The sequence below is a fragment of the Amblyomma mixtum genome, chromosome 3, assembly GCF_055824585.1.
Source record: "Amblyomma mixtum isolate Tamu chromosome 3, ASM5582458v1, whole genome shotgun sequence".
NCBI classification, from domain to species: domain Eukaryota; kingdom Metazoa; phylum Arthropoda; class Arachnida; order Ixodida; family Ixodidae; genus Amblyomma; species Amblyomma mixtum.
The window spans coordinates 71573165-71592641 of record NC_143014.1 but is presented as its reverse complement, the minus strand read 5'-3'; the positions used below and the strand labels follow the sequence as shown (position 1 = coordinate 71592641).

Here is a 19477-nt window from a genome sequence, read left to right as displayed (position 1 = left end):
CCCATTTATGACCAGTGAACGGACAGAAAAAGGCAGCAACAACGAGAATTCAGTCCGAAGCGAGGGGTCCGACTTTGAAGGGCGCCGCCATGTTTGTTGTCGTTCGAAGCAATGCTAGCAACCTTGGGCAACACTTGAAGGCCCTCGAAATCTCGATAGAGTTCCGGGCTGCTCCGTCGACTCGATAGACTATTGACTCGATGGCCATTCAAACTGGCCGTGTAGCAGCGCTCGATCGCCTTCGAGTCGATAGACTATCGATTCGAGGGCCTTCGAAATGCCCGTGTGACAGGGGTATAAGACTTGAATGAATCATATCAAATTTAGGGAAAGGTACATTGGAACAGCCTCCAGGATTCAACAGGATAGTTCGTCTATGACATGTATTGCATATGGGCATTTAAGGCAGTCTCCGTGGCTAAGCCATTGGGAGCACACACCCTGCATTACCAAAACTGACAACAGAGCATTGCAGACCTGAAGCGCCCAGGTAGTGTTGCAGTCACTTGACTCTTCTGCTCAAAGCTGCGAGCTGCAGGTGCTTGGGTCATGACAAAATCAAGACAGCATTCTACGCAAAAGCCGTGCACCTGATTCATAGCTTTCCATATTGTAGAGTGCTCAGCGTGGCTCATTCATGCCAAGACATGCTTTGTGTGACTTTGGTAGATCATGGACGTCAAGCTCTGCATTGGCAGGTGGCATCACAAAATAACTGCATTCTGTTGAAAGCTACTTCATCTGCTCACTAAGCTTTATATTAGGGTGTTGCTGTTGTTGGCATGGAAAACTTTATTGCAGGTTGCCCGTACTGTAGACTCCTGTTAAGCTGAACTTGGTTAGAGAAATTCACACACATAATAAGCAATTCGAGAGCATTAGCTGCTTTCCCATAAACTAGGAAAAAAAATATCGACTTAATATGAACAACTTTTATGTTTTTTGGTTAAGACAAACTTTTGCAGCAACCGCAGACAATGACAGCTTTGTATAGCACTCTTAAGGGGAGACTTTAGTCTTGTAATGAACACTTATTGTTAAAGGTATCGGAATGAAATTAGGTGTGTATATGTGTTTCTTCTTCCTGTTCCTATATTATAGAAAAATAACAAGCCTAATTAGTCATTCTCACGGGTCGTTGAGACACTTTCTTTCTATATTTTATGGTTTCAGTTGAAATGGGGCTGTAGCCAAAGACCTGCCATCTGGAGCTATGCTAATTATATTGTTGCTGAAGTACATCTTCATATCAAACTGTTAAATTTTGTCCAAGCACCATGATTGCGAAGTATAGTTAGATGATATTATGCTTCACAAAATTTGAAATGTTTGACTCAGCCAAACAAAAACAGCATAGCTCTACAGTTTAGTTCTTTGAGTTCAACGGTATAAGATTAATTAAAATTGCACCATAAAACTTAATGATAAGGCTAGCCATGTTGGCAAAAAGCACAAAGCTGAGAAAATCGCATTTGAATTGCACGCACCAGCCGTTCGGAGTTCGTTGTAGAGGCCTCAAAAAACAGCGGATTGTGGATGTCCCAAAAATATTTCACAGTAGTGAGCAATACCAGGGCCCAGCTTTCAAACAAAACCAAGATGGCGGCCATCGAAGACACGTGCGTGGGGAGCAACGACCACGAAGTCCTGCCACATATCGCCGTTTCCAGGCTTCATAGGCGCGAAATATGTAGATATTTCAGTAATTGGAGGTCACTTTTTTAGGCTGGAACTTCAGAGTTTATTGATCCCAAATATGCCATTTTTGATAATTTCAAAACCCGCATCTTCCCTTAAAGCAAGCCAGGAAGATGAAAAATAAATCTCCCCCCCATTTTTGTACCTGCCCGAGGTGAGCGTGGCAGATGAGACGTGCACAGCACAGAGATTTAATACGGCCAAATATTGTCACCATGCACAGCAGACTGAAAGGCACGTGGTGGGCCTGCTTGGGAAGTCAGTAGTAGTAGTAGCCGCCATACTGTGGAAGGAATGAGAGAGAGAAAAATGAGAAGACAGTTATGATATCTTCTGTATCGCACAGCTAGCAAGTGGGGCACACTCATAGTGCTTGGAGCTGGATAGAAGTGAGGAAAAAAGAAAAGCAATCACTGTAGAAGAGAAGGGCAGCATAAAAAATTGGACTAATGCCATTCCCAAGTGATGGCATGATGAGCTTGTATCATGCCATCACTCTGAAGCACACTTTTGCAGTAGTCCTCTCTGCTAGGCAGATTTATTCATTTTTTTTTTTTTATGTACAAGACAAATGGACACACCTTGAGTTCTGAAACATTTTTTATGTAAACAATTATATAAGATGGACAAATTTTCATTTCACATTTTTTAAGTTAGGCTTAAAAGAGTGTCTGCTGCAACTTTTTCCTTTTTTTTTTCCAAACTTTATCTTCCTGCGCTATATTCATATTCGCCTCCTCCCACCCACTTTAAGTGTCTTTTTTCGAGCAGCCATGCACTAACACCATGACTTGTGTGCTTAAGAAAACCTGTGTCTTATTCTTCTGTGAATTTACTGATACTAAAGCATATGCATATTGAAGTCACCGAGTACAGAGAAAACTGGAAGCTTTCTCAACACTTGTGTGTATTGCTGTGCAACAGGTGTTGACAATTCTGGCCATGTGTCACTGTGATCCCAAGCAAAGACCAAGTGCAAGGGAACTTTTGAATTCACCACTGTTCATTGCCAAGGACAAGGTGAGTCCCGAATTGAAAGTATGTGCTGCCAGATTTCTCCATACTTGGCCACCAATAGCTATCACTCCTATACGCTTAGCTGATTATATTTGGTTAGTCTGAAATATGCATTGCTGATAAAGGGGAGGTCTGCTTGGAGCCACCAGTGTCTAGCAAAAGTTCATTACGTGAAATTGATTCCGAAGAGGATTTTACTGCAACAATACACTGCATTTGTTTTAGTGCTCTTGCACTAGCTGTTAATCTGGTACTCTGGCTTGCTGACTTTGTATAATAGTTATTGCGTGTGCCTATCAGCGTAGTTGCACCTTATAGTGAAAAAGCAAGGATGAAAGCATGCAAATTCATTTCTTCAATATTCAGTTTTAACCGAAAAAGGATGCATACCACAGCTAGCTTGCTAATGAGTACAAGTTACACTCCCACACAAGAGAAAATTGTTTAAAAATGTTCAGAAGCCAGGAGCATGGCGAGACAAAGATTGTTGGAATAAGTATACCGTATTTACTCCTGTAATGAACCCACTTTTATTCCAGAAAAGTTAACGTCAATTTGAAGGGGGGAGGGGGGGGGGGGGGGGGAATTGGCAGGGTTAGAGTCAAAATTTTATATCGTAAGTGTCTGCCCATCCGCCATCAGCAAATGGGCACGGTTGACAACTTTCATCCCCGTGTTACCCGTGTCATGTAGCTGGCATTTAGCATTGTTCACTTGAAAAGGTGTTTTCAGTATCATGGCGCAATCCAACGATTTTGTGATAGTCAATGGCACTCGCCAGTCGCGGCAAGATAAAGTAAACACACTGAACACCAACCATGAGGTCAGGTATGTTTGTTTGTTTTTATGCAAGGTTAAAAAATTAATTTCTAAACAGCAAAAGTGAGGGTGGGTTCATTACATGAGTAAATACGGCAATACAGGTGTGTGTTAAGAAAGGCATTCAGGTTGGAATTTTCTCTACAAAAGCTTTATATTCCATGAAAAAGTGGAGCCGATTGTTTTCTGGCACTCGCACTTGGTTTAGCTGAAGGGCTTTGCTCCTGTAATAATTCACCTGCTGAGTCTGCCAGTCTCTAGTACGAATGTTGAAAGGGATTGTTTTCAAAGCTGAGGTGCAGCAAAAAATCGACCTGCGTGACTCAATACAGGAAAGTTTTTAAAATGCATTTATTACAACCACATATGCGATTCCAACATGAAGGTGACTAATTGAAAAGGCATGGTTCCACTTTCCTAAGTGTAGTGAGTAAACTTCCACTGACAATTTTTTCTCACATCCCAATCACTCCCATACTGTTACTTTTTCTTGTCATGGTAGCTTTTCCTTCTCCTGGCACAGGTCTAAATACAACCATTCGTGCATTCATTACTGACTGGTATGTCAACTTGGTGTGCTTTTTTGAAAAAAGCCAAGATAAACTTCCTGTGACATGACCGTACAGGGGTAGCACATATAGCACCAGGAGCAAAAAAAAGTAATTCTTCTGTAGGAAGTGACAAATTAACAGAAAATTGCATTCTGAAATAAACACCGAAATAAGTTCCAAATTTCCAAAAAATGTAACCTGAAAAGCCCAACTCCTAGTTATAGGCTACAAAGTTTTCAGTCAGGCTACAGATACCAGTGACAAGGATACCTCAATGCTTTAGTTGCATTTTCCTTATTATACACATTACAGATGTTTCTTTCCACAAGGCTCGCATAACATTGTACATGAAGTGCAAGCTTTGTGCACAATTTGTGCAAAGTTCCTAATAACAATTCTCATTGCAAAGAATATTGCTTTTTTTTTTGTGACGGTTTTTGTATCATTTTCCTTTTCAGATAATTGAGAATTTGAAAGCTGAATTGAAAGAAAAAGACAGAAAGATGACATCCATGGCAAATGAAGTATCTCTCTTGAGAAGTGAAATTGCAAAGCTACAGTTGGAGGTGAAGTGGTATCAAGATAATTGCAGCCCTCTAATGTTTTCACAGGAGACCAGCTAGTAGCATGCCTGTTACCTATTTAAGACATGCAGCCACATCATGTGTTCATTGTTTCTCTGTGCCAAAGCTTTGTGATAATAAAATCGTTTTTATTCATTTTTGTTATCAAATTAAACTTTTATGCAAGGGTAGTGCTGAAGTAAGCCCAAGGGGGATACATCACTTTATTCAAATCAGGTTGAATGGTTGTGCAGAAATGGAGTAAAATTGTAGACTCTCACAGATACCCCCAAAAGGTCGGGGAAGAAATAAAGGGGACGGGTGTGTGCAGTGCAGGGAACAACACGTGGGAAAATTTTTGCCCTCATCCCCATGTCTATTAAGAGGGCCACTTTCACCCCCCACACTTTCTGGAGCGTCGCCATACAGAAGTAGCGCTGTCTAGTAATCCGGTCATAACTGCCATGCTGGCTAGTGCGGCCGGCTGCAACTTCGTTAGGCTGAGCAGAAGCAGTCGCTAGCTGCACCATGCAATTGTATTCTTTTGAGTGTTCTTTTTTGAGCGTTCTGTGTGCCTTTTCTTTTTTTTTAAGAACATGGATTTGACATAGCTCCCGAAGCTACGCCGATCTTTATCTCGCATTGTTGTCGCTAGCACTACGTGCACCAAATGCGCATCGAATAAGCAATGTGTGTTAAATGCATTCAGTTTAAACAAACGACACTGCTGGAAAGCAAGATATTTGAAGTGTTTGAAAAGTACAAATTGCCATTAGCTATGCCAACATGGTCATACTCGGGCAGATTTGAATACGGCGCACAAAGCACAAATCAACCAGGGATAGAACCTGCTGCACCATCGTGCGCCCCCAGACGGCAAACTACGCCTTAAATGCTGGCGTCATTTTGCGTCACAAATTAGAAACCGCGCGTGTGCACACAGAAAAAAAAAAAAAAAAAAAGCCTAGGCTGAGCTTCATGGTTTCTCTTGTGGGCATTTTAGTAGGCTTTAGATGAGAACTGTGTGGCAATGACCAATTTTTTCAGTTCCGTCAAAGCTTTATTGCATGCGCATGTTCGGGAGTGTCGAAGAACTGCTAATAGCCTCTGCGGTGGACTTCAGCTCCACCCCTATTTCGACTGCGTCGCATCGTGAAAGAGGCTTCACCACACAGACCGCGAGCGAAACGGGACGAGCACGCAGTTTCGATTAGCAGTAAGAACCACGCGGACGGAAACAGCAAAACAAAGAAAAGAATGAAAAGACCAGTGACGCAGCAATCGGCATCCAAAATGGAGCGCACTCGAATTGTTTGCTGGCTGATGTGCGACCCATAGCCGCCGCCGTTGCGAGCAAGCACGAAGCTTGGAAATGCGAAACCGAAACTATGTTGTCAGACTATACTTCTGAGGCTGGACACCCGATCGTTATCACTCCTGAAATCTAACGTTCGACGAAAACTCGTCTGGTCGGGTAGAAGATTTATGAATTTAATGGAAGGAACGCCGACCAAAAGGTTGTTGTTAATATAAAGACGTTTCGGCTTCCGCATGGAAGCCTTGATCACTGGGCGGAAAGCCCAAAGCACAGCGCTTAAGTACGTTGCAGTAATCGCCCCACGCATCTTGCGTACGTAGGCAGGAGATTACCTGAGTTGTGGTTAAGGGTTTTTCCTGTTGTTTGGATTATTAGGGATTCCAGATATCAACGTGACAGCCAATTCTTTTCTTTTGCGATGACTGATGCTTCTTCCCAGGCTATTCTGTGCGTCGCGGCTTCTACGTGTTCCGCAAGTGCACTAGATGCAATCCTCTTGTTCCTGACGTTGTTCTTGTGGTCCCTCAATTGTCTTTCGAAATTCCCGCTCTCGCCGATATAGCAGTAGTCGCAATCTGCGCAGGGAATCTTATAGATGACGCCAGGAAACTTCTCTTTCTTTATCTTGTCTTTGGCAGCAACCAGCTTGTGCCTCAGCTTGCACGCAGGAACGTGAGCGATTGGCTCACGTTCTATGCAATTACGGTGTGCACAAGACTCACTCACGCCGGTACATATGGGATAGCGTTATCACTCCTGCGGTTGCGTGCAGTCTGAGGTGTGCGGGGGACACTGCGTCATGCAATTCGGATTTCAACAGGGCAATAGACAATATGTGAAATTCCCAGCGCCATCTCTCGGCGCCCCGAGAACTATGTCCTCCATGTTGGTTTGGTACAGAAAACGAAACCACGGCCCAGCGTTGGGTTAAAACAGCTGCGCTTCGTTTGAAAAGGGAATGCCGATGCATTCTTGCGCTACGCTGTCCACTATGCAAAGACACTACAATGCGTGCCAGAACCAGCTGCGTTCCAGCTTTTCGCTTTTCTATATTTTTTTTACTCTGTCCCAACGTTCGCTAAATGCCATGTGATCAAGGTGTCGTGGCAGCACACCGATCAGTGCACAGGTTTCGCTTTCTGTGCTGATATTTCAGAAAGCTTTCTAGGTGATTTGCGTTTAAATTCAGATAGGGACCACAGCCTTTGTTGTCTCTGATAAAAAATTAGAAGCTGATTTCGTGCATTTATTAACTCTCCGAGAGCGCATAGTCGGTCGGACGAGAATTATGCAAAGTTTTAGTGGCCTACGCCTGTGTTCCTCAAGCGTGTATTCCAGTCGTGAAGAAGCGTGTTCATTAATGTGTAGGCAAATCGTGGCCATGGGCACTCATTGCGCTCCATCTACAAACCTCGATAGCTTGTGCCATGGCAAACTAAGTGCACTTGAAGAACCACACGCCGATTGCTGCTTAGTTTGCAACGTGTTATTTTTTTCCAGTGTTCAATTAGTTGTAGAAGGGCTAGCAAGCCCTCTGGATCATGCAGTTGTTGCAAGATCCCACACACTCTTTTCTTATGTTGTGCGATCACGCCCGCATATATCATGCGCGTTTATTCGTCTTTGTGAAGCAATGCACCCAATGTATAAAAACTGAGGTGCGAATACTTAATTTTTTTAGGATTCCTACATTCGATATCTGTGGCGATGACAGTCTGAAAAAAAAAAAATTGGATAATGTATAGCTACTTTATTCTGAGGGAGGGACGCCTTTCCAAACTAGTAAGTATGTGCGACAGTGTTCTGAAAACGCTTCAGGCCGTCTGATTTTAATATCATTGTGTCAAGCTCGAATAGGCTGCTTCGCAACAAAGCCATTATGTCCAGGTTTGGGAGCAAGCGAATTAAGTGTCAGAAGCAACTGAACATGTAAATTTCACCCCTGCACACACAGCTTAACCAGCGTATCGAGTCCATGCATGCACCTATACAGCTGTAGCATCTTTCTCTAATCAAGCCGCCCTGGTGATCAGTGGCTATGGCGCTCGGCTGCTGGCCCGAAAGACGTGGGTTTGATTCCGGCCAGGGCGGCAGCATTTCAATAGAGGTGAAATTCTAGAGGCTCGTGTGCTGTGGGATGTCAGTACATGTTAAAGAACTCCAAGTGGTCAAAATTTCCGCCTCAATCGCTTTGGGACGTTACACCCATAAACCAAACCATATAATCAAGCGCATGCTTCATAGCAGCGGGGAATAAAGATCCGCACCACCGTCACTGCTGTTATTTAAACAGGTTGAGAGATCATGATTTCTTCTTTGCGCAACTTTTTTTCCTGGCTTTTCTCGCAACATATTGTTGCAAAATAAGTATATTGTTCAATATCTCAAGTACGAAATTTGAAAAAAGAAAAAAACTGTCTTTCCTAACAATATTTTATTTTATTTATTTGTACCTCACAGGCCCCGAAGAGCATTGGGTGAGGGTGGCATATCGAAAAAGGAATATGCGGAAATAATAAACCATAATAACGGTACAATGGATACGGTACAAGGCAAAAAAATTCAGGGGGGCACTTTGTTGACCTAAAGTTCGGTGAGGCGAAAGCCTTAAGAGCGGTGTTACTGCTTGTGTCACTGATGTGTGGTTAAGATGTTAAGCTTCGCCTCTAAAAGTGGAACGCAACAGTGTCTTGCAATGCTGCCAGGGAGTCCACAGAACAGCATCGCCCGTTCGGCCCTACACCTTGTTCGTAGGTAAATTGATTTTTGAGGAAAGGAAATGTATCTGTCTCGCATATCTTGGTGGACACCTGAACCTCGCTGTAAAGGAAGATGGGAGTGAACCAAGACACCGTATTCACCACATGCGCCTTTGTTCATTCCGAACCATCGAGCTGGCATGGCGGAGTGGTTAGCGTACTCATCCCGCACTCCGGAGACCCTGGTTCGATTCCCCAACTCTACCAATTTCCTACTCGGTTTAATATATTTCTGGTCTGACTAGAAAGGTCAATTAGGATAATTGGTTAATTAACTAAACTCAGTCCCACTTACTTGGAGCATCACTATACCATCCCTTTAATTGGTTGCATGGTTAAAGTACAATTGGCCCCGTTTGAAATTCGCGCGCTATGACGTCACGACAATTTCGACCATTTGAAAAGCGTGACATTTCTGTCGACAACAACTGCTTACAACGATGAGGCATTAAAGGCTTCCGCCTTAATACAGGATAGGAACACGAAGTTGATACAAAACAGAGTTAAAATATAAATGTGCCTACTTTCCTCTTCTTAATATCCATTGATAACATCGCAATACTCGCGTGGACTTGTGGCGAAAATCAACCGGCGCCGGGTTCCGAAACGGTGACGTTGAAAACCGCGGATGTGCATTACACACTGCAGTAAAGGAATGGCATTACGCAGCTGGTACAGGGTCTTGTGTGATTATACTGCAATGCACGAAGCTCCTGGCATCGGCGCGAACAAAAATTCGCAGTCACGCAAGTTTGTGAACAAGTGTGCACTCAGCGCAAAATAACCGCTCGCTACCCTACCAGATGAATTTGCGTCCACCTGAAAATAAAATTGCCACGATAATGCGCGATGCTTGAACCGGTGCTTTAATGCGCGCATTAAAACGACAACGGCACAGGGTTAACTCTCTAACGCACTTTAGAATGCCGATTTTTGCTATCATCAGCGCCAGACTTAAAGCGAAGCTGAGGACGCGTGAGGAGTAAGCTGGTGCTTACTGAAAGCACCTACATTTCGTAAAAGATGAGCAATGCAAGCAACGCAGCAGCTGAAGCTCTCCTTTCGAAATTCCACAAGTACGCAGAGAAAACGACGCACCAGCCCATGGAGGCAGAAAAGCTAAGGAGAGGCCCTTCGTATTCCCAATGCACTGGCAAGAATGTGGCGGAAGTGACGTCAAAATTTAGGCTTAAAAAGTCGGGCCACTAGCAACGTTGTCGTTGTTGCTAAGAAAACTCGGGCCACTAGCAACGGCGTACGGCGTCGTTAGCGTCGTTGTTGCTAGGGGCCCGAGTGTTTCTCGGTGGCGGTGGACGGGCTTTCGGCACGGTGTGTTCGGCCTTGCGTGTTAAAGTCTACATGCCTGGCGTCGTGACGTTACGCACGCATCTAGGATTGCTTTCAAATGCGGCAAATAACCGCTCATTTGATATTTTGTTCGTCAAACTTGGTGTCGTTACGCGGAGCGATCGATGCATTGAAATGAATCTCGCGAAAAGGTGGCACTCCGAAACCGCGCTTCGACACGCGAAGAAGCGTTGATTGTTTTGATCAGTGAACTTTCGCACCTCACCAAACAGCACAGAAAGATGAAGCCGCTCTCGGCGATGCTGAGCTGCGTTTCGAAGGCCACACAGCGGGTGTACGGTAGCCCGAGGAGGATGGTGAGCTGAAATATAAGCGGCGCGCAATGTCGTCTTTCTTCGCCTGGCGTCGGAAAAGGTTCACCGCACCTGTGCGCCGGTCTGTGTCTAGGTGTGTGTTTGCGGGGAGGGAGGTGTAGGAGTGTAGCGGCAAGCGGCGCGGTTTTTTTTATACCTTTCTTTTACTACGAAGCGCTTGCGAGCCGCGCGCGACACCCGCCCCGTAGCTCGGTGGAGAAAGAATATAGTGAGGAAAGCCGAGCCAACTTCCGGTTGCGGGGCGGCTTCACAAAAAGTGACGTCAGGGCGTCTCCTTAGTTCTTTCCTTCCTCCATTATAGAGGCTAGAAGGTTTGACTAGTGTGTGAACGCGCGGGCGCAGTGGAAATGATTTGCAATGACGGCTCACAGATGGCGCTGCCGCTGGCAGGTGTGTTGTGCGCGCGCTCGGCAGCAATGCCGGGAAACGCGTTTCGCTGCGCGCATCTCGCTGTAACGGCTGTGATATTCGTCTGGCCAAAGCATAAAATATAATACGAGTGTCCATATGTTCTGCGTGGCATGCGGCATCGGTCACAAGCGGTATTCTCAGCAAACCACTTTCGAAGCTACTTCTTCAGGTGGACACAGCCTGTTGAAGCCGCGAGCAGTTATATTTTTGCTCTTCTATGCTTTGGTTGACCCATTTTCGCGGAAAAAGGAATAAAGAAAAGGTGTGCAGCAAGCCAGCGACGAAGGGAAAGGAACGAGCACAACACGACATGCGCAAAAACAAGAAAGGCTCGTTATCCAAGAGTTTGAGCTTGCCTCGTATAGCGACCGAGCGAAATTACGGCCTCACGTGTGGAAGGCACCACTCGCGGATGGTCGTTACAGCTCCGAATACATTAATATAATCACATAAATAAGGGAACAGAACACTTTAACGGAATTTTTGTTTACAGGAACATTTCACTGACGCAGTTTCATTGGCACCGCCTCGAGCAGCTTTTGCTTCCCGCTATTGGACGCCTTATCTTTGCTCATTGCCTTAGTAAAAAATGCTACCTTGTCAATACATAAAACTTATTCATATCCCTTGTAAGAGCGCGGGAGTGTTCGCTGGAGCCAATTTCTTGGAGTTCACGCCCTTGTAAAAAATGTAAAAAAGACATCATGCTACCAGCATATGCAGCTTGTTTCTGCTGAAAAAGGCAGTGAATGCATTTTCTAGTGCAGTTATTAGCACTTCAATGCGCTTTGAAGCGTTCACCAAACCTCCATGGTCATCCTGCCTCGTCAGTGAGGCATTCGCATTTTTATCAGCCTCTAGGGGCAAGATAGCCAAGATGCACATGCGAAGGGGCACGGGAATATTTTCAGTGATTTCCTGACAACGCAGCCAGCGACATATAAAAAGTGAGTCGGCAGTCGCTTTTCTTTTCTACGCCGCCTTTATGGTCAAACATGCTGTCCTGCTCTTGCAGCACTGCTGAAGCATGTGCGAGATTTCCCTCGTCCAAGAGATCATCGATTAGGCTCGTTATCTGTGCCACCTTTTCTTTCCTTACATCAAGAGAACTCACAACCTCAGCTGGTGAATTTCCATTCCTTGGCGACCTTGCCAAGTTGTAGAAGGCAAGATTATTTACTATAAGCAAAAATTGTTCTGGAGAGGTGGTCATTGCAGCCGAATGATTCTCTTACAATTCCAAATAAATTCTCGAATTTGTCGTGGATCAAATTGGCTGTCAGGAGATATTTGTATTTTATAGTGATGACGCGTCACATAAATCATAAGTGACAGTGTGCTTTTCAGCGTCACACGAAGTCCGAGGGCAGTCCCTGCACTGAGAAATCCATCGCCGTGCTGAGCGGCGTACCGTTCCCATTCATTCAAAAAAGCTAAAAATTCTTCAGAAAGCTCGCACTTGCTTACTCTGGGCGAAGCCCTTTGGAGGCCACCCTTGATGCCATGACAAATATCAAGCGTTCCATGAGCTTCACCAATCCTTCTGTTGGCTCAGTAGTACGGAAAATTTTGTCGAGCTTATCCTTGTAAAAAAAAAAGTCCTTTCAAAACCTCATCGCTGAACTGCTTGAAGGCTAGGTAGACACGCATTTTATCAAATGCGTTGTCATGCGTTGCTCACAAACATGCCAGGCAATCAGAAACGAAGTGAGCGAAGCGGAAACAAACGAGAAAGACTCGACGAGCGACACGAGGAGCTGCGGCGGCGGCATCAGTCTTCTCGGCTCGCCTAACTCGCCTGCCGCGAACAGCGCCACCTACGCTAGCATCGAAACAGGTTTCGGCGCGGCGGCTGGCGAGGGGTATGCTCACGACACTAGTCAAAACTTCTAGCCTCTATACCTCCATGCACCAGCCCAACGAGCTCGACCGGAGATTTTCCCATGTGGAAACCGGAAGCTGAGGGCACGGTGTTGCCAGACCATCACTTGTCCAGCCAGTCATACCATCATACCTCGACATGAGACCTAATTTGCAAGCGTCGGTCTTTCATGAGCGTTGGCCGGGACCACGCCGGAAGTCCATATTGTCGCGTAGTGGTGACTGCAGTCCGGCGAGCAGGAAAACAGCGAGAATGGCTTCCAAACGAAACGAGTCATTTTACTGAATGACTCGGCGGTCGTCGAACGGAATGCCCGCCGCTCTCGGCCGTGCTGAATTTAAAGCTGATAGCGAACTTTCGAGATAAAGCGGCCAGAGTTAATAGAACATTCTGGAACAACGTAGAAGCGGCTCCGCCTGGATGCGATCAATCGAGATAAATCTGGTCGCTTCTTGGATCACAAAGTGATAAAGCGGCGCGCCGGCAGCTCTGCAGAATGAACAAACACACCACAAAGCTTCGCGGCATTACCCCATCTCAAAGAAGCATCAACCCGATGCTTTAAAACATACGGCGACAAGAAACAAATACAACGGACAGTATGGAAACACAGCGTCCTTTAACGCGCATAATAGGGCTTAAGACGGACGACATGGACAACCTCTGGTCATACGCGACGTCGCTGGGATGCAGTCATTTCGTCAGGGACGACTTCATAGTCCATTTCACCTAGCCGACGAAGAACCTTTACGGGCCGAAATGGCGGCGCGAATGGGCGTCCAAACACAGACCCTAGCTTTTATCTCCTAGCTTGTATCTTCCACACTGGCGCGCAAGTACGGCCGTAAATCGAGTGCACAGTGTTGACAGTGAACATTTTTAACAGCTCTGAACACATATTCTTACGTTCGGCAAAAATATCAAGCCCTGGAAAGCATGCTTTCAGGCATTGCTCCGCTTTTAATGTATGCAGTTCGACAAGTTATGCGGTCCGCAAAGAGCGTTAGACGGTGAATTGATTAAAGAAATGTGAACGTGCAGATAGCTGACCGCGGTTTGTTCACGTATATTCGACCCAATGCAGGCAGTCGGAAGGAGACGAGCAAATGAGTTGCTCGGACCGAACGTTTTTCAACACCAACACGTACCATGCGCACTCATACAAAGTTCTTATGCCGTCCAACAGCTCGCAGGCAGCGTGGCCGACGGCGAAAATGGCTGCGAGGCGCGATCCGCCCACAATTTAGGCCATGCAGTAGTGCAGGTTTGGCGGCAAGTTGTTTATCACTTGCTGGGGATACGAAACGTTACGCTCTGCATCCGTCCCGCGAGACTCGCAACTCAGGTAGCCTGGCACCCCCGTCAAAAAAAACCATTGGAACCAATTGGATTTTCAATGGGTTCCAATTGAACCATTTGGGTTTCCAATTGGTACCAATTGGAATGGTGTTCCAATTGGATGGTCCAAATGGACGAACCAATTGAACCATTTGGGTTTCCAAATGGTTCCAATTGGAACACCGTTCCAATTAGGTGGTCCAAATGGACTAACCAATTGAACCATTTGGGTTTCCAATTGGTGAGCCCAATTGGTCTTACCCATTGCATGCAATTGGTCCGCCGAACTGCACCCAATTTATTCAATGAATGTTTGCATGTTTGACGAAAAAGGTAGAACTAATATGGTACTTACAATAAGAGCTATCAGCAGCTTAGCCTAATAAATTGTACTCATCACCTATACCACCACTGGAGTTGAAATTAAATTAAATATCTGCGCTCAGTGGGCAAGCGCCACCGGCCCCAGCATGAGAGCCTAATAAATTGGGTATATAAGTTGGAGCAGAAGTGTGTTCTCTGGATGTACATATTGAGCTAATGTATGCTACTAGTGCCTGAATGTGCAGTGTTGCTTGTGTGTGATGCATGTGTGTGTTGGCTTTGATTTCCATAAAAGCATGTTAATTTCAATTCCGTAGAAAAATGTTGATTGGTACTAGGCACAGTGTCTCCTTGCAGTCCTCATATATCAGTTTTCCTTTTGCACATTTTAATATGTTAAGTTGTAGAAATATTCATCCAAGATCCTAGCGCATATTATTCAAACATTTAGCTACCTTTCTCAATGAACGTAGCATATTTTGTGAATATTTTCTGGGTCAAATAACTGCCTGGCCTAATGGGTCCAATTGGCTAGTCCAGTTGGATCCAATTGGTCGGGGGCTAAAAACACAACTGGAACCAATTGGTTCCAATTGGGAATGTCCATTTAGTTCCAATTGGAATGTCCATTTAGTTCCAATTGGAATGTCCAATTGGTTCCAATGGTTTTTTTTTGACTGGGACGTGAGCTCGAAGTTCCTACGAGACGGGGCAATGCTGGGCTCGCGTGGATTTTTTCCTGCCTTCTGTCGTATGCATCGTTCTCGCGTTGTGCGCGGACTAGTTCTGACGCTGTACGTATCGCGATGAAGATCGCGGCCGCGTGGAGCGTTCCTGCACGTGGGCTCCTGGCGCCTCTTCAGTGCAGCCGAGCACCGCGTCGATCTCATTCGTGCTAGGCCAGTGTTCGTTACAAATGAGCACAGCTGCATGGAGCTGCTACGTCACTTCGCCATTCGTTTCAGTCATGCAACATGGTGACACCGGTACTATGTCATTTAAAAAATGTTCAGCGTTGATGCAGGCTTTGCGCACTGCTTATCAACCGGCCATGGAACAGGGGCTGATCAAAATTGGCCTGGCTCACTATTGGATAAAGAGGTTACCAAGTCCGATTTTATTTGAGCGAGGCAAGCACAACTATACAAGAAAGCCTAAATGGCTGAGGTAAATAAAAAAACGCAAACAGTCACACATCAGCACATTTGTGCTGCTGTGGTTGAAAGTCACAACATTGTACGTCATATTTTGCAAAGGCTGTCTTCTTATACAGCGCAATTTGAAATTGAAGACCTCAGGTATGATTCTGTGCCAATAACAACAACCTTAATAGTGTAGCACATCATTAAATCACGTTCACTTTTCTAGCGTTGCTTGCCAACCTAAAAGATTTGGTAACTAAAAGCTACATGCTCCAGATTGCTTCTAAAACAATGTTTTATTGCTCCAGGTTAAAAACTTGTGCTCCAGACTGCTCCTAAATCAACTTCCCTCTGCTTGGATCTAAATTGGAACTTTTAGTGCTCCAAATTGCATTTTACCAGTAGCTTATACACATGCAGCTATATCTGTATTTTTCAAATGTGCCCCTGTGTGGCTCTCAAGGTAATGTTCAAGAACCCACCTCTGGCGTATACTGATCCGATGCAAGTATTACCAAGACAGGAGCATCTCTGCTACGTTTTCGTGCGATGGTACATGATATCAACCATTTCTGTCTCAGCCACATCTCTGTTTGTGCGGGACCCAGCTCAGGAGGTTCTGCGAGTACATACTTTTACATTTGTCCAATTTTATCAAAACACTCCAGACAGGTACAGGCACCTTTTCAAGGTAGCTAAGCCATAAAACACAAAAGGTGCCCGTGTGCTGTCTGATGACAAGTGCACAAGATCCCCAGGTAGCCAAAATTATTCCGAAGCCCTCCTCTATGGCACCTCTTTCTTACACTCCCACCTTCCTCCCTTCCCTTGCGGAGCAGGATCAGGTGTCCACAGAGATGTGACAATTTCTGCACCATTTCCTCTCCTCTAAAGGAGAGGAAATGATGGAGGAAATGGAATGGTAAGGCAGTACACCCTTTTAAGAAAATGAACAGATATTGGTATTTTGACCGTAGCCCCCTATAGCAAGACAGAAGAGCGAGGAAGGTTAACGACGCAATGCCCAGTTGTCTACCATACTGGTGGGGAAGAAGGTGGGTGAGGTGTTCATATGTAACGTGCCCAAATCGCAGTTGACTTCATGGCGTTCTGCATCTATGCAGGCTGTCTCGATTCTGTTGACTTCCACAGCGGGTGGCTCCTTCCCAGGTGGAAATTTCATAAGTGGTACCATTTAAAGTGGGTTATTGGACAGGGACCACTTGGCAAAGTGGGACCACTTGAGCAAATGGGACCACTTGAGCAAATGGGACCACTTGAGCAAATGGGACCACTTGACAAACGAAACTGTTGAAAAAACTTTGAAATTTTAATTAGAACCATGAAATTTGATATTTCAGATGGTTCCAACTGGGTTTTGAAACTGGTTCCAATTGTGCCTTTGCATATTATTAAGGTGCAAAAGGATAACTGATCTGTGAGGACTGCAGGGCGGCGTTGAGACTGGTGCCAACATTTTCACAGGAGAAATGAAACTGATAATCGCATATACTGTCATGGAAATCAAGACACATGCACGAGCATAAATCACACAGAAGAAAGACATACCATAGTCAGACACTAACAGCACTGGCTTGTGTGTACGCGTCCACAGAACACTTTTTTTGCTCCTATATATATACCCTCCTTATGAGACACTCATACTGGGGCCAGTGGCGCTTGCCTATTGAGTGCAGTTATTTCATATAATTTCAACCACAGTGATTGAGCAAATGATGAATACAATTTAGTAGGTTAAGCTGCTGACAGTGCTATTTGAAGAATCTATTATGGTTCTGCCTTGTTTGTTTAATATGCAAATGTTCACACAGATCACGGTTCCACTTGACGCCCAGCTGTGGCTACTTGCAGTCTAGTGGTCCCACTTCGAAAACCACTTGCTTTTGAATGGCACCACTTGAAAGCAAGTGGGACCACTCGTAAAAACGACTTGCTTAAATGGCACCACTTGAAACAAGTGGGACCGGTTTGGTTTATGGGGTCCAAACCAAACCGGTCCCACTTGCTTTGGACCCCATAAACCAAACCAAACGAAACTGGTCCCACTTGCTTTCAAGTGGTGCCATTTAAGCACCACTTGAAAGTGGTGCTTAAATGTTTGTAGCAGGCGGTTTGTAAAAACCGCCTGCTTTCAAATGGTGCCAATTGAAAGCAAGTGGGACCATTTGCAAAACCACCGCTTTCAAGTGAGACCACTTGAAAGCAAATGGGAGCACATTTGTAAAACCACTTGCTTTGAAGTTGCACCACTTGAAAACAGGTGGGACCATTTGGAATCCCACTTTATATTTTCACCTGGGTTGGGTCCATGGTGAGAGCCACTGCACTGTGCACAAATGCCGACGAGATCATATATGTTTAAAAAAAAAATTTTTTTTCCTGTGCTGTACCCCTTGCTGGGGACTGGTCTTACTTGCTTCAGACTCCTGGTTAGCCATTTATTTATTTACCCTCAAGGCCTAGGAGGCGTTACAGAGGGGGTGGGTACAGGGGTTGAACAAAATTCCAACAAAGCAATTTGGAAAAAAAGAAAAAGAGAAAGCACACGCGTACAGGCACTCCTGCTTGGGCAGCACTGCTGCCTGCAGTATTTGGAAATAAATAAAAACTGAAACATATGTTGCAGGGCTTGAGAAAAGAAACAAAATGCTCCAGACACAGCAAACAAGTGATCAGAAAAAACATGAAATAAGTAGGCTAGACAGTCAAAAAAATTTTTAGCGCGTCTTTGAATGCCACAGGATCTTGAATATAGGCAATGAAGGGGGGAAGGTGGTTCCAGTCCGTTATAGTTTTTGGCAAGCAAGAGTGAGAAAACAGATTTGTACGGCAGTGTGGGGCGCGAACTTTATATGTGTGATCGACACTTGTTGATAGGTAAGTAGGTTCAGAAAAGAGTTCACTTTTCATTAAAGGGTTATTGAAATAAATTTTATGAAACAGGCACAAACGGGAGATCTTCCTTCGAATGTGCAAGTTCGGTAGACCTAATTGTGATTTCATTAAGGAAACGCTTGCAGTACGGGAATAATTAGACAGAATGAAGCGCACTGATCGATTTTGGATTGCTTCGATGTCGTCGGTTAGTGTGGAAAGAGCTGGGTCCCATATTGCGGAGGCATATTCTAGTTTCGGTCGAATTAATGTTTGATATATTACTTTCAGATGATTTGGTGCTTGAGAAAAGTTCCTACGCAGATAACCGAGAGTGCGATTAGCATTGCTGGTAATATATTTCACATGAACATGCCATGAAAAGTTGTTTGTTATGTAAACACCGAGATATTTGTAAGATGCGACATTTTCGAGAGCTATGGAGTTAATTCTGTAGCTGTAAGGTATAGGCAGGTTGGTACGACGGGATATTGTCATGATTTTGCACTTACTAGCATTTAAAGTCATAAGCCAATCATTACACCAGTGTGAGATCGCGTCAAGGTCGGACTGCAGGAGTATGCTATCATTATCGTTTGTGATTTCACGAAAAAGAACACAGTCATCGGCATAAAGCTTTATGAATGAGGAAACACAGTCAGGAAGGTCATTAATATATATTAGGAACAATAACGGGGCCAAAACAGAGCCTTGTGGGACACCGGATTTTACAGTAGTACATGAAGTAAAATTGTTAGCTGTAACAAACTGGGAGCGATTAGAGAGGAAACACTCAATCCATTTTATGATGCAGGGGTCAATGTTCAGAATGCTTAATTTTAGAAGGAGCAGGTTATGGGGGACTTTGTCGAAGGCTTTTGCAAAATCGAGGAAAATGCAATCAATTATTGATCCATGGTCGAGAGAGGAGGCTATGCTGTTAGTAAGAGATAATAGCTGTGTTTCACACGAGTAGTGTTTGCGAAAACCGTGTTGGACAGGAGTAAAAAATGAGTTTAATTCGAGGAACGTTATGAGGTTAGAGTAAATTATATGCTCTAATAATTTGCACGGGATG

General features: G+C 44.7%; 1 protein-coding gene and 1 long non-coding RNA gene across 3 annotated transcripts in view; one reads left to right on the top strand and one right to left on the bottom strand.

Annotated features, from left to right (window-relative positions):
* Positions 1–4804, top strand: part of LOC149350550 (eukaryotic translation initiation factor 2-alpha kinase 1-like) — a 47278-nt gene extending 42474 nt beyond the window's left edge. For both annotated transcript variants that reach the window (XM_089579606.1, XM_089579607.1), the window contains 2 exons: positions 2623–2718; positions 4544–4804. In XM_089579606.1, the coding sequence (XP_089435732.1) occupies positions 2623–2718; positions 4544–4708 (261 nt within the window). In that variant the 3' untranslated portion in view covers positions 4709–4804. The remainder of the gene's footprint in view (positions 1–2622; positions 2719–4543) is intronic.
* On the bottom strand, positions 1874–11080 carry LOC149350549 (uncharacterized). Its single transcript, XR_016290393.1, has 2 exons — positions 9737–11080; positions 1874–1981 (listed from the first exon to the last, which is right to left on the bottom strand). It is a non-coding gene; the product is annotated as an uncharacterized LOC149350549 (long non-coding RNA).
* Positions 11081–19477: the final 8397 nt, after the last annotated feature.